Consider the following 15,974-nt stretch of genomic DNA (forward strand, 5'->3'; position numbering starts at 1 on the left):
TAAAGGGGAAGTTCCATTCGAATGGCGGCATCTTTTGGGCTGCTTATGCTAATTTCCCATCTCATAACTTGCTTCTGAGCATGCACGTTTTTTTCCCCCTCATTAAAGCGTACACACGACTGTTTTTCACCACGTGAAAAATGACGAGAAAAAATAGAGCAGATTCTAAATTTTTAACGGCCATTTTTCTCGTCGAGAAAAAAAATGCTCTGGAGCCTACACACGACTTGCATTTTTCTCGTCATGAAAAACGGCCGTGTGTATGCGGCATTAGTCTATCTCCCTTAATTCACCTAAGTTCCAAAACATTTTTTTTTGGTTTTGGAAATGTCTCAATTCCAAACATTATATATTTTCTTTTATTGTAGAACAGATAGGGTGTTAATTTGGTAGCAGATTTGTATAAATATAGTTGTATTTATTAGGACCCATTTACACTTGCTTCGACTTCAACACAAATTAAAACGCCTAAAACTTATACATGTTTTTGATGTGTTTTTGATGCTTCTGCAATGCTTCTGTGATGCTTTGGTGGTGCTTCGATGATGCCTCGGTGGTGCTTTTTTTTTAACCACTTCAATACAGGGCATTTATACACCCTTCCTGCCCAGACCAATTTTTAGCTTTCAGCACTCTCACCCTTTCAATGATAATTACTCAGTAATGCTACTGTACCAAACAAAATTGTTATCATTTTTTTTCTCACAAATAGAGCTTTCTTTTGGTGGTATTTTTTTATTTTTTTGCAATATAAGCAAGAAAATAGAGAACATTTTGAAAAAAAAAAAAAAATAGCAAATAAGTAATTTTTCTTTGCGGACGTCATTTGACTATGGCTGGGTAATGAAGTGGTTAAGCTTTATTGAAGCTTGGCAGATACCCTGTGTGTATTGATATCTATTATCTGCAATTTCTCTAAAACAAAGCTGAATAAAAGCCTCTCGAAAGCTTCATGTGCTTCAAGCAAGCTTTGTCATAGACTTCTATGGAGGCTTATAATATGGGTATATTTTTATATACATTGGCCTGGATTCACGTAGAGCGGCGCATCTTTATGCGGGCTTGGCATATCATATGCGCTATGCCAACGTAAAGTAGAGAGGCAAGAACAGTATTCACACAGCACTCGCTCCCAACGTTGCGCCGGCGTAGCGTAAATTCCTAGGCGTAAGCCCGCCTAATTCGAAGTAGGTGGGCGTGATCCATTTAAATGAACCGTGACCCCATGCAAATGATGGGCCGAACGAACGGCGCATGCGCCGTCCCGTGTACGCATCCCAGTGCGCATGTTCAGAAATCACAACTAAAATACTCCATAAGATACGTCGAATCACTGCCTATGACGTGACTTAACCTATGCCCAGCCCAATTCACGTACTACTACGTAAACGACGTAAAATACGACGGTTTGGTCCGATGAAAACGGTCCATCAGACCATTCTCATCGGTTTGACCGATCGTGTGTACGCGGCATAAGGAGGGATATCTCCAAGAATTCAATCCAGAGACGGCCTGTGGCAGAGGTATCTTTCTGAGGCTCACCGAGGAGGGTCTGTGGCAGAGACTTTTCCTCAAGTTCAAGTTCACCAAGGAGGGTCTGTGGCAGAGACTTCATCCTACAATTGTCTGAGTGATACTTCGGCTGCCAGGTCAGTGAGAGAGGCCTGTCCGGGTACACTAAACCCACTCCGATAGGAGTGGCGCAGAGAAGTGTTACGCTTGGGAGCAGGACTGTTTCCCTATCACCACGCTTGAATCTGCTATTCTCCCTTCTTCTTCAACTTTACTTTTACAAGTTTACTGTTTTTACCCGGCTGGGTAATAAAGAGCACAGCAAAGAGCACCTGTCATGGACATTCCTTTACTTCTACTAAATGAAATACGCATCACTCACCCATATGAATTTGTAAGTAGCCATGAGCCGCCCAAACATCCAGCAGCTCCTCCGAGGGGTAATGCTATATGTATACTATTGTGTGATTTTAAACTTAGTATATGTCTCTTGATGCTGCAGTGGTTAAACACAAATGGAGCAGATTAATAAGAGGAGTGCAGAACATCACTGGTTACTGCTAGATTGTTGAACACAAAGGAAGCAGAACCAATGAGAACTATTTCTGAGCTACACTCCCCTTCCAATTCCTTAAAAAGAGTATGTGGTAAAACACAAGAAATCTCCCATACATAATCTCTGTTATTAATTAAAAAGAGGAAATGTGCTGTTCCCAAAAAAAAAAACGAAATTCCACTTGATCTATCTACTGCTTCTTATTGCCTGTTTTTGGTTTCTTTCTGAAATATTTATATGCATAAAAAAATCTGAGCATAAGTACATTTTAATAATTACATAACAGCACGTTTTACTGATTGACAAAACTAATTTCAAATACAGTAAGTGATTGGTCTCAGACAAACAATTGCATAGATGTAGGGATGGATTGCGAAAAAAAAAAAAACTCAAAGAGCAGACAATAATCTGGCCACTATAGAAGAAATAATGAATGAACGCTGGGGTAGATCTAATAAAACCAGTGGTGGCCTGGTCATTAATCCATGCGTCAGGCCCCTAATCTCCATGCAAGGCGCCAGGCGCATGGATTTCAATGTGTTTTTCTTTTTTTGAAGCACATGATTAGAACCTGAGGCTCTAATTAGCTTCAAAAATAGTGGGCTAGGGGCACAGAGCACTGCACCCAGAGTCCACCCACTTGTGTGACAGCAGCAAATTAATATTCGCTAATGTCTTCCTGTTTCTCCTCCCAACCAACCAACCAACCAGGAAGCAGGTCCTGAGACCCGATAAGCCAGGGAGCCTCCCAGCCAATCAGGTCTCAGGACCTGCTTACTGTTCGGCCAGGAGGAGAAGCAATGGCCCGGGGTCTTCCTCCTGCAACCTCTTTCCTGCACTTCTACCGCAACCTAGCAAGTGCAAAATCTGGTGCAGCTTTGAATAGAAACCATTCAGCTTCCAGGTTTAAAGCTTAATTGAACAAGCTGAAGTTATAAGCAGGTTTTGTACTCTCCAGTATTAGTAAATCAACCCCAATTTTACATAACTGTCAAATTTTTCAGAGAATATACCTGTACCCTTGCGGGAGATGCTGTTACAAACATCACACACAGCACATAGCCAATCAGAATCCTCGTATTATTTTCGTACTGCGGAAATTAGATAGTACAGTGGGTGACTGCGATATTGTGTCAATCTCGCTCCCTTTCTCGACGAGATTGAGCACCTACGAGCCCCATCGCGGGAGCCAGCGCCGAGCTGGCTTGCCGCGATAGAGACAAAGCCGTCATAGAAGCGACGGGAGATCCGACTTGGATTCCCGCCAATTCTACACGTGTGCGGCGTTTGGTATGAATCCTGAGGGGGAAGTCCCCGCCGGATTTTAACTAAAAATCCGGCATGGGTTCCCCCCTTGGGAGCATAAGGAGACCCCCCTACGGTTGTAAGGAGACCCCCCTACGCCGAAAAAACGGCGTAGGGGGTCCCCCTACAATCCATACCAGACCCGTATCCAAAGCACGCTACCCGGCCGGCCAGGAAAGGAGTGGGGACGAGCGAGCGCCCCCCCCTCCTGAGCCGTACCAGGCTGCATGCCCTCAACATGGGGGGGTTGGGTGCTCTGGGGCAGGGGGGCGCACTGCGGCCCCCCCACCCCACCCTGTCCCCATGTTGATGAGGACAGGGCCCCTTCCCGACAACCCTGGCCGTTGGTTGTCGGGGTATGCGGGCGGGAGGCTTATCGGAATCTGGGAGCCCCCTTTAATAAGGGGGGGCCCCAGATACCGGCCCCCCACCCTAAGTGAATGAGTATGGGGTACATCGTACCCCTACCCATTCACCTGCAAGAAAAGTGGTATAAACACAAATAAAAAAACACAGGGTATTAAAATATTTTATTAGTCTGCTCCGGAGGCTGCCCCCTGTCTTCTTTAGCTCTTTTCACCAGGGGGGGCTTCTTCTTTGACGTCTTCGGGTGGGGGCCGCTCTTCTTCGCCGCCGTCTGGTTCTCTTCCACCGCCGGGGGGGGGTCGCTTTTATAAAAGCGCCCACCCCCCGGCGGGTTTCCTCCAACGTCTTCGGCGGGGGGTGGTGTGCTTCTCAGGGGGGGCTTCTTCTTCCGCTATCCAGGGGGGGGCTTCTCCGCTATCCGGGGGGTCTTCTCCACTCTCCGGGGGTCTTCTGCTATGTTCGCCGCTCTCCGCTGTTGACTCGGCGCACCCCGGTTCTTCCTCCCGCTCTCCGGTGCCTTCTCCTTCAGCGCTGAACGTCTTCATCTTCTTCTTCCGTGCTGTGACGTCTTCTTCTTCTTCCGGGCTGTGACGTCGTCTTCTTCTTCTCCCGATGTTGACACGCCGGCTCTTCTCGCTGCAATGACAGGTGCGCGGCTTGCATCGGACTTATATAGGCCTCACAGTCCCATCATGCTCCGGTACCTACCCACGTGATACCTACCCACATGGGTAGGTACCGGAGCATGATGGGACTGTGAGGCCTATATAAGTCCGATGCAAGCCGCGCACCTGTCATTGCAGCGAGAAGAGCCGGCGTGTCAACATCGGGAGAAGAAGAAGACGACGTCACAGCCCGGAAGAAGAAGAAGAGCACCCAACCCCCCCATGTTGAGGGCATGCAGCCTGGTACGGCTCAGGAGGGGGGGGGCGCTTGCTCGCCCCCACTCCTTTCCTGGCCGGCCGGGTAGCGTGCTTTGGATATGGGTCTGGTATGGATTGTACAACCCATACCAGACCTAAGGGCCCGGTATGCTCCCGAGAGGGGAACCCATGCCGGATTTTTAGTTAAAATCCGGCAGGGAATTCCCCCTCAGGATTCATACCAAACGCCGCACACGTGTAGAATTGGCGGGAATCCAAGTCGGATCTCGTCGCTTCTATGACGCGCTTGCTGGGATGTGCTTTTACTATTCCAGTGAGTGCGAGATGTCGGCACCCTGTCGCCGAGAATCAGCGTGATGCCGTCGTGCTAAAAACACATTCTCGGCGGCAGGCACTGTAGGTGAACAGCCCTTTATGGTCATTTATCCACCAAATTACATTATTATGCAGGTTCACCAAATAGATGCTAGCATGCATGATACCAGGCTAATATTTGCTCTATTTGATTATGCAAACAAATATGATGGATTGGAGATACATTTATTGCTTAGGATATTATAATTTTTATAGATTTAGTTCAGGAAGGTATGGAATTCCAGGCATGCGCATATTTTCAAATCTTTTTTGTTTGCTTGCTGGAAAATACTGTATGTCTTGGCATACTGCACGTGGCACCAAACTATTTTAAAGCACATGCATTTAATGTCATAAACAGGCTTTGCTTCTGGGCATGTTACAAGCATGCTAAAGTAAAAAAGAGCAAACATTTTTTAGTCCTGATAAAGTTTTTTCCAATAGGAAAGGAGAGGGGATAATTTGTGGTGCGTGTTTTAACAGATTGATGGTGATGGGAAAGCACAAATTCTTTGTTACAAAATATACAAAAGTACTTTATTCATAAATACAAAAAGACACGCACCGCAAATTATGCCCTTTCCTTTCCTATTGGAAAAAACTTTATCTATCTAATTGGGATTAGGTGCCTATTTTTTTGGGTGAATCTACACATTTTGGACCACATTTACATTTTTTTAGTCCTGTTTTAAAGGCTGTTTTGTCCCAGCTGGTTAAATTTTATTGTGATCAAAGCCACCAAGACAAAAAAATTATGGCAAATCCAGACTTTTACCGTTGTCACTAAAATAAAATATAAACAACATTTAACCATTTACTACTCTATGAAAATCTACAAATAAAAAAATAAAAAACTGTTTTATCTTAACATACACTTTTAGATTACCTTTGCAATTCATTTTTCTATACCTCACTAATTGCATTTTAGAACCCTTACAGGAAAAGCAGAAAAAAAAATCACAGTAACCTTTCCAAATGCTCCCTTTTTTTTATTGTACTAAGCTGCTTTGGAGTTTCCTGTTCCTTCTTGTTCTTTAGTGTTCTGTGTACAGTGTCAGCAAGGGTAATGGTTTTCTCAAGTGTTTTGTGGGTTTTATGAGTGTTTTGTGGGTTTCCTAAAACACATGCAGGTGATATATGGGTTTCCTGGACAAGTGCTCTCTAAACATACACACAGGCCCCTTGTGCTTTCTCATGATGTATGTACATTGACCTATAAATGCATGCAGAGATCAATGTGCAGATATGGGACATACTAAAACATTTAATGTGAAAATGGCTTAATGTAGCTTAATGTGTAATAAAGTGCCTAAAGTCTTCTATTGTGTGAATCTTAATGGAAATTGGATAACATTTAACCACTTAAGACCCGGACCATTATACAGGTTAAGGACCTGGCCAGTTTTTGCGATTCGGCACTGCGTCGCTTTAACTGACAATTGCGTGATCGTGCGATGTGGCTCCCCACACAAAATTGGCGTCCTTTTTCCCCACAAATAGAGCTTTCTTTTGGTGGTATTTGATCACTTCTGCGGTTTTAATTTTTTGCGCTATAAACAAAAATAGAGCGACAATTTTGAAAAAAAAAATCAATATTTTTAACTTCTTGCTATAATAAATACCCCCCCAAAAAATATACATTTTTTTTTCTCAGTTTAGGCCGATACGTATTCTTCTACCTATTTTTGGTAAAAACAAACGCAATAAGCATTTAACGATTGGTTTGCGCAAAATTTATAGCGTTTACAAAATAGGGGATAGTTTTATGGCATTTTTATTAATATATTTTTTTTTTTACTACTAATGGCGGCGATCAGCGATTTTTTTCGTCACTGCGGCATTATAGCGGACATATCAGACAATTTTGACACATTTTTGGGACCATCGTCGAATTACGAAAGTTTTGGGCCGTTTGCGCCAAATTCCAGTTACGTTTCACAGCCCATAATTCACTGCGGCATCGCAGTGCATTGCTGGATGATGATTGGCCAAGCATGCACTGTGACCCGCATGCTTGGCCAATCACAGCTTGCAATAAACGGAGAGCCATAATTGGCCAACGCCAGGGTGGCTTTGGCCAATTATGGCTCAGGGGGTTAAGTACACGAACCACACTATAAAAGGCCGCCTACAGGTCGGCCTTGTGTAGTGTGTTGCGGTGGTTAAAAGAGAGAAGACAGAGAGAGAGAGAGTTTCATTTTTAGTAGGTAGATAGAGCAGGCAGGCAGGCAGGCTAGTCAGTTAAAGTTACAGTGTGTAGAGCAGTGTTTCTCAACTCCAATCCTCAAGGCACACCAACAGGTCATGTTTTCAGGCTTTCCATTATTTTGCACAGGTGATTTGATCAGTTTCACTGCCTTAGTAATTACCACAGCCATTTCATCTGAGGGAAATCCTGAAAACATGACCTGTTGGGGTGCCCCGAGGACTGGAGTTGAAAAACACTGGTGTAGAGGATATGTATGCATCCCAGGTGTTGTATATATATTTATACACTGTATTGTTTAGCTAGTTCAGCTCTCCCTAATTTACTGGCAGGCAGGTGATTGTGCTAGCTGCAGTATTCTCACATGGTGTATTGCCTGTGTTCTCTGCAGTGTGCACCATAAAGCTACGTGGTGTGTACTGCCCGTGTCCTCTGTAGTTTGCACCTAAAGCTACTTGGTGTGTACTGCCCGTGTCCTCTGCCGTTTGCACCTAAAGCTACATAGTGTGTGTACTGCCTTTGTCCTCTGCAGTTTGCACCTAAAGCTTTGTAGCGTGTGTACTGTCTGTGTCTGTGCTATTTTTCTCAATGATTTTCATCCATATTGCAGGGGTTAGACATTACATTAAAGCCGCAAGCAGTTTTAAATTACTTTTTTCCTTTAGTAATCTCATTTTTTGCAGGGACAGTTCTAAACATGTGCCACTTCACAGGCATACTATATACACCCAGAAGGTACAATATTTAAAGGAATTTTTATTTTTTTTAAATTTTTTTATTTAAGCATCATTAAAATCACTGCTCCAGAAAAAACTACAGTTTTTTTAAAAATAAATTCCATTGATACATGTTCCCTAGGGCAAGACCCGGGTTCTCAAAGATGTTTTCAAAGGCATACTATAGACACCCAGCAGGTACAATATTTAAATGATTTATTTTATTTTATTTAAGCATCATTAAAATCACTGCTCCAGAAAAAACGACTGTTTTTAAAACTTTTTTTCCATTGATACATGTTCCCTGGGGAAAGACCCAGGTTCTCAAAGACGTTTGGCTCTTCCCTAATTCTGAGTATTGATTGTGGGACAATACTGTAGATTTTGTTTTCAAGAGCTTAGTAAAATAGGCACACAGAGCATGGGACACATTACAAGCAAGGCAAACAAATGTGAAGGGCAAAGTACTAATATCTACCAAAGTCATCTCAAACTAAACTAAAATCTAACTGCCAATTTTAAGCCACTATTCCTTTTTTTACTGCCTCCCTCACTTACTGTCCCACTCATAATGGCTTCACCAGACATAAATTAAAGGAAAATCTGCAACAAGAACATACACAGCAATAAAAAGCCAAACATGGTTCTAGTCCTTCTCTACTCTGAAACAGAAATGATTTTAGTTTGAATGAATTGCAATATGGGGGCTGCTCACCACTGGGCTCACGTTCAATCTGGCGTGCGTTTCACTCCTGCTGGGAGAGAAACCAGAAGTTGGGATCCGTAACTAGTGTGATCGGAAGTGCCACGACGTACATTTCGTGAGAATCACGCCATCTCAGACGCTTCCTGATGACGTGATTCTCACAAACCGTACGTCGAGGCGCTTCTGTTCACACTAGTTACAGATCCCAGCTTATGGTTTCTCTCCCAACATGAGTGGAACGCATGCCAGATTGGACGTGAGCCCAGTGGTGAGCAGCCCCCATATTGCAATTCATGCTAGCTATCCTCAGTGCCAGGCCAAGGCACTTATAAATGTAAGCAGGCATTCTGTTTGTACTTGTTTGTACAGAATATATTTATTAAATGGTATTGCGCCTTGCGCTATGGATTGTCCCTTTGTTTTCCTTCTGAGATAATTTGGAGGAAAGGAGGATACAATACAGAGATTTCATCTAATGAGCCAAGGGTTCCTATCAGGATTTCCCTACAGCGCAATAGACCTTCTTTTTAATTAAAGAGGTCATATTCATCTGGTGAGCAGTTTTCCTATCAGAACACTTTTAAAGGGTTTGTAAAGGTAAAAAAAAAAATCCCTAAATAGCTTCCTTTACCTCAGTGCAGTCCTCCTTCACTTACCTCATCCTTCGATTTTGCTTTTAAATATCCTTATTTCTTCTGAGAAATCCTCACTTCCTGTTCTTCTGTCTGTAACTCCACACAGTAATGCAAGGCTTTCTCCCTGGTGTGGAGTGTCGTGCTTGCCCCCTCCCTTGAGGGGGAAGGGGTGAGCAAGAGAGTCAGGATGCTCTCTACTTTGCAGATAGAGAAAGGAGCTGTGTGTTAGTGGGCATCCTGACTCTCCTGCTCGCCCCTCCCCCCTCAAGGGAGGGGGCGAGCACAACACTCCACACCAGAGAGAAAGCCTTGCATTACGGTGTGGAGTTACAGACAGAAGAACAGGAAGTGAGGATTTCTCAGAAGAAATAAGGACATTTAAAGGCAAAATTGAAGGATGAGGTAAGTGAAGGAGGACTGCACTAAGGTAAAGGAAGCAATTTAGATTTTTTTTTTTTTTTTTTACCTTTACAACCCCTTTAAGGGTGTTTTAAATTCATGGTAAATGATTTATTTTCATTTCTGCTATCAATATTTGAGTCACCATTATTGCTAATATGGACTTTTATCGTGTGTTCTGCTAAAATTGTTTAAATAAGTTTGTGGTCACATTTGCCATACGATTTTTTGCACATGTCACTTTATTCCATGTAATATGGTAATTTACTAACAGGTACACAATTTAGGTTTTTAGCGCCCCATATCACTTATTTTTCTAATGTCTGCAGTCAGCCATGACACCTTTCCTCTGAAAAGGTAAGAAATTGTGTACATTTTTTTGGGGTATGCTGTGTGAATAGGAACACATAACAAACATATAATGTGATTTTCTCAAATTTGACTACAAAAGTGGATATACAGTTATATTGTTGTCTGTCACCAGTTGCAGAAATCTTCCCTCATTTCTGTCCCTGTAATGTCAATACAAGAAAATGGGGATGTTCTTGTCATTGGGACAGGAAGGCACAGATAGCAATAAAAACGTTGTCAAATGAACCCTTCTTCAGTCTAGTATAGATTTGTTTTTGTTTGTATCCCTATAGGAGAGCTTTGCCATTCATTTCTGTCCTGATGAGGAATCTCTTTCTTTAGCCACACAGACAGCAGGAAAAGTTTAACAGAAGCTCAAATCTGATCCTGGGCTATCCAGAATAAAATATAAAGTGTTTTCTGGAGCTGGGCTTTAAGCCCTGAGATAGTACTTTTCTCTTTCACATGTTTTTTATTGTATTTTTCAAAGATACACAATAAAGCACAAATAAAAGTCATAACGATACAACAGTTTCTTAGTCATACTTTGTGTTCAACAGTGTGCCTGGGTAGGCCTCAAATGATCATTTTACTAAACAGTAACAACATAGGGCCTTAGTCCAGTTGGATGATGGTCAAATGCTTAAACAAGTAACTAACAACCCCTGTTTACCCCAACGGGATCATGCTGTAAACAAGGGATTATGGCTCATTATCTACTATTATAAAATCAACATAAAGGGATAGCAAGGGAAGGAGGGGAGGGGAAGGTGAGTAGGAAGTTAACTTTTACATCCGGTCTAATTTAAGAGTGTAGTCGTTCAGGAGCACAATTAATAATTATTAAAATTCTTCAGGAAATTTGAGGCCCTAGGATGAGTGATCCATTCATTCCAATTTTTAATGAATTTACTTATGGTTCCTTTCTTATGTGCCAACATTAGCTCATAGTGAGCCTGAGTATTGAGTCCCTGGACAACATCAGATAAGTTAGGTGCTAGGGTAGATTTCCATAGTTTCGTTATGGTGAGTCTCGCTGCTGTAAGGAAGTTGGCAACTATAGTTCTAAATTGAGGAGGATAGACATCTAGATTTAAACCTAGTAGGGCCTAGAGATAGTACTTTTCTAAGCTATATCTGTAATCCAGAGCATAAGAACATATTCACTTGAAAGTATATTTAAAAAAGGCCTTGCTGGGGGTGTCACTGCCCCTTTTCTTTTTTTTCAATACATTGTTAAAGGTTCTTGTAATTTAATCAATAAAATGTATCAAGCTTCCCAAAGGTAATTATTATTTTCCTGGCAGTGATATATAGTAACTGGAATGCATGGTGTTTTGGCATGAGTAATTTCATTAATTCCCAGTGCAAAAAATTGAATCACGCCAAATTGTTGTGGTAGGTTTTCACCTTACAAAGCATGTCTTGTAAGAGTGCTAAATACACACATATGGTCCATATGTGGACACATTGAAATTGCTTCTTCTACAGTCTGAGAAAAGCAACAATTGAGCCAAAAACTCCAGCTTAGTGAGTATCACTCATCTACAGTTGTTCATTGTCACCCATTACTAATGTATCTGATTAAAGATTAGTCAAAAGGCTCTGGTGGTTATAACAAAGAGCCTCAAAATATAAAATTATTTCCCCTTAAATCTCCAACAGTTCCAAGTTTACAAAAAAGAGAAAGCATCTTCCTTGCAGATTAGTTTCAAGCTCCTCTTGACACGTGCAATTTACAAGTGCTTAAAGATACATTATAGCCAAATAAGACAATTTTACTAATTAAACTGGCCACACACATCAACTGCTGGCTAAACAGTGCCAGCATTCAATCAGATGTAGGCATTGTTCGGATGTTTTGATGGTCGGCAGTGCCGGCTGTGATTATGCAGTGGTAAATTCATCCCTCTGCATTGTGCAGGCTGAATGAAAAAAAAAACAACCTAAGAGTGTATGGCCAGCTTTACCTTACAGCCCTGATAATGGGAGGCTCTTATTTTCAACCTGAAATTCATTTGTAAACCCAGCTGCCACAATAATCACCTCATTAAAGCTGAATTCCAGGTACTGTATGGCAATTTTTACATAGTTACATTGGTCCATCTTGGACCATTATAAGTATGCTTGTGCCATACCCATGGGTCCCGGAAATCACTGTAGCAGGCATCGCTACTAAAGTGATTTCGGCTAGCTTCTGGGTCCCATGCTGAGCGGCTGCCTTGAATTTATCTTGCTGGTATCCACTTTCTAAGTGTCTTTGAATCTGAAGAAATGCTAAATAATAGTGTATACTTGTTCATGCACTGGTCTCGCCCCACTGTATTGAAACACTGAGGCCGCGTACACACGGTCGATTCATCCGATGAGAATGGTCTGACGGACCGTTTTCATCGGTTCACCGCTGAAGCAGACTGATGGCCTGATGTGCGTACACACCATCGTTCCAAAAACCGATCAGGTCAGAACGCAGTGGCGTAAAACACACAACGTGCTGAAAAAAATGAAGTTCAATGCTTCCAAGCATGCGTTGACTTGATTCTGAGCATGCGCTTGTTTTGAACCGATGCTTTTGTGTACTAACCATCAGTTTTGACCTATCAGTCAGCGGTCCATCGGTTCGATTTTAAAGCAAGTTCTCTAACTTTTGTCCGATGGGGCATACACACGGACGGTTTGGACCGACCGTGTGTACGTGGCCTGAGTCTGTATACCGTATGTCTCCACATCTGCTTTGTATCAGTATGTATATATATATATATATATATATATATATATATACACACACACGTTTTTTTTATTTCTTGTGTCAACATAACTTTTTATGTACAAGAGAGAAGCCTGTTCTACTCTGCAAGACTAATTATTGTAATGATTAGCCAGTAGGAAGTAATTTTCATGTAAATGTGATGTTAAGGATATGTGTAATAAAATAGTACCTTACCAGTCAGGTATCCTTCTTATATCCCCCTTATTTCCAGGTTCCTCCTAATGGACTAGACCAGGGATCTACAAACTTTCTAAACAAAAGGCCAGTTTACTACCCTTAAGACTTTAGGGGGACTGGCTTGCAGTGGAAGAAACTGTGCCCCTTTGATGGTGTCTTTGGGAAGAATAGCACCCCAATGTTACTGTCAGTGGATGAAATAGTGCTCCAAGGGCCGGCGAAAGGCAAGCAAATGGCTGCATTAGGGCCCCCAGGGCCGCAGTTTGGAGACCCCCTGGACTAGACCACAAATGGATCGGACCATAAGTACATCATAGAATGGACCAGATCAATTATGCCTGATGCGGATGGCTAAGTATTTCTCTTCACTATCAAGATAAACATGGGCATTTAGCTTGTATACTATAGCTGGTGTCTACCTCCTCATGCAACTACAGTTTGTGTCACATAGTGCATAGCTTGGTGACCTGTAGAGATCCCTGGTGAGAGAGCTCTGGTTACTTGTTGGGAAAGGCTTAATATACAACATTGTATTCATCTATATACATGGTGGACTGATGTTATGGTATATCCAAGCACATGGAAACGTCTAATCCTTCCCTTAGAGTCTTCCAGCATTGCCTACCTATATAAAGCAAGATCACCTGAAATATGAGATCCTATTAAGGAAGACATTTAGGACTTGATTTGCTAATCTTTCAGAATTTAATGCACAATAGTGAGGATCAGGGAAATGTGTAATATTTGGTCTGGTTTAATTCCAATTTGGGCCTTTTTATATACCCCATGTTTTTTTAGATGCACTATATGAAATGGATATGACAATAGTATATCCTGTTTTTTGTAGTTTTGGTATTAGTTGTTTTTTGTCCTTACCTCAGTCAGGTCCTTTATAATTTATTTATTGTATCATTCAAATACAGGTAGCTCCCTCTTGGTGTGTGTGTTTTCCTTCCCAAATATTTTTTTTATATATTGATAAGGCAAGGGATCTGGAGGACATATTTCATAATTTTTTGTCTTAAATTATATGTTTTACCATTACAACTGAAAAGCTACATGAAAAATCCCTGAAACTTTATACATACAATAGCTGGTTTACTTGCATTACAGTTACATTGCATGCGGTTCGATTGTGTTGTAATGTTGTACCTTTTCAGCCATTAGCTCATGTCCCCTACAGTGCTGAAATGGTACTCAACAAAAATTACCTTTTTATGTGGAAACATTGACTGGGTGATGGACTCTTCAAAACGTTGTGCTCCTTTCACTTGTGTTTTCTCCCACAGTGTTTTCAGGACTTGCATAGAAGTAGTCTGAGTGGACAGTGGCTCAGGCAGCAAACTCTGATGGGATATATATGAAGAACCATGATAATAATGTTTTGCTATGAGAAACATTGAACATTTACTAGCATTGTGCTTAATATTTCTTTATGTCCTATAGTTCCAAAATTATACTAAAGCAGGAAATCTGGTATAAAAGGAAAAATAATATTTTTAATTTTCAGTCATAAAACTGTAAAACCTCCTCATCCAATGCCCAGTTTTGAGGGTTCCCACTAGGACCCCTTTCCATCAATGACAAATGTGAAGAGAGGCCCCATGTCTTCTGCCTTGGAAAACCACTGTGTTCAAAGAATAAGTAATTTGTCTATGAACTAATGCAAATCTCTCCACGCTGCCTCCATGATTCATACAGCCGTACAGCACAGCTAGTTGGCTAACTAACTCAGCTAGATAACCTTCTTGTCCCTAGGCATTGCTCCCTATTCACCCATTCCAAGTGCTGCTATTCAGGAGATTACAAGCACCTACAATAAAGTCAAATTTGACTATTTATATCCACAATTAAATCCATTTTGTGATTTTATAATAAACACATCACTGTATTTAAGTGCATTTATTAAAGTGGTTCTAAAGGTACAAGGTTTTTTACCTTAATTAATTTACCTGAAGCTGAGCTAGGGAATCCGCACAAATTATCCAGCTACACTGTATTACCAAAAGTATTGGGACACCTGCCTTTACATGCACATGAACTTTAATGGCATCCCAGTCTTAGTCCGTAGGGTTTAATATTGAGTTGGCCCACCCCTTGCAGCTATAACACTTTCAACTCTTCTGTGAAGGCTGTCCACAAGGGACAGGAGTGTGTCTATGGGAATGTTTTACCATTCTTACAGAAGCACATTTATGAGGTCAGGCACTCATATGGACAACAAGGCCTGGCTCGCAGTCTTCCCTCTAATTCATCCCAAAGGTGCTCTATTAGGTTGGGGTCAGGACTCTGAGCAGGCCAGTCAAGTTCCTCACCTGAAAATCTCGTTCATCCATGTCTTTATGGACCTTGTTTTGTGCACTGGTCCAAATCATTTTGTGGAGGGGGGATTATGGTGCGAGGGTGATTTTCAGGGGTTGGGATTGGTCCCTTGGTTCCAGTGAAGGGAACTCCTAAAGAGGAAGTAAACATTCCTGTATACTTCATACCTATAGAATTAGGCTTACTTATAGGTAAAGAATAGAAACCAGTGCAGCGCAAACCAATAATATAATTTTAAAGTGAATGAATAAATAAATGAATGAACAGGTCCACAGTAGAAAAGTAGTCCACAGTAAAGAAAAGGATCCAACGATCAGATCTTTTAGGGATCTTCACCACGTGAAAAAGGAGACGGAGACACCCAAAACTGAAAATGTGTTCCTCCACCAGTGTAGATGGGTACTCTCACCTTAGCACAAGACCACTGTTTTACCAAATGGTCATAAAAGCATGAATGAAACAGGGAGCTGGTGATGCAATCGAATCCTCATGTAAACAGCCACAGCATATGGTCAGGAACATACAAGGAGAAAGACAACAATCGAAGAGCCTCCGCTGGATCAAAGCTTTTTAATTCAATAAAAATGTACAGGCTACTCACATTTTAGCCGATTAAAACGAGCATATAAACAACATTGGCAGTGAGCTCAATACACGTCGCTCGGCGCTGTGTGCCAGGAACTCTTCTACTGCCAATGTTGTTTATATGCTCGTT

At 41.8% G+C, this 15,974-nt stretch overlaps 1 protein-coding gene across 5 annotated transcripts in view; it reads right to left on the reverse strand.

The window, feature by feature from the left end:
* Positions 1-15,974, reverse strand: part of VEPH1 (ventricular zone expressed PH domain containing 1) — a 500,435-nt gene that overhangs the window by 73,514 nt on the left and 410,947 nt on the right. For all 5 annotated transcript variants that reach the window (XM_040349240.1, XM_040349244.1, XM_040349242.1 and 2 more), the window contains one exon: positions 14,149-14,283. In XM_040349240.1, coding sequence (XP_040205174.1) covers positions 14,149-14,283 — 135 coding nt within the window. The remainder of the gene's footprint in view (positions 1-14,148; positions 14,284-15,974) is intronic.

The sequence above is a fragment of the Rana temporaria genome, chromosome 4 (genome assembly GCF_905171775.1).
Source record: "Rana temporaria chromosome 4, aRanTem1.1, whole genome shotgun sequence".
Lineage (NCBI taxonomy): Eukaryota > Metazoa > Chordata > Amphibia > Anura > Ranidae > Rana > Rana temporaria.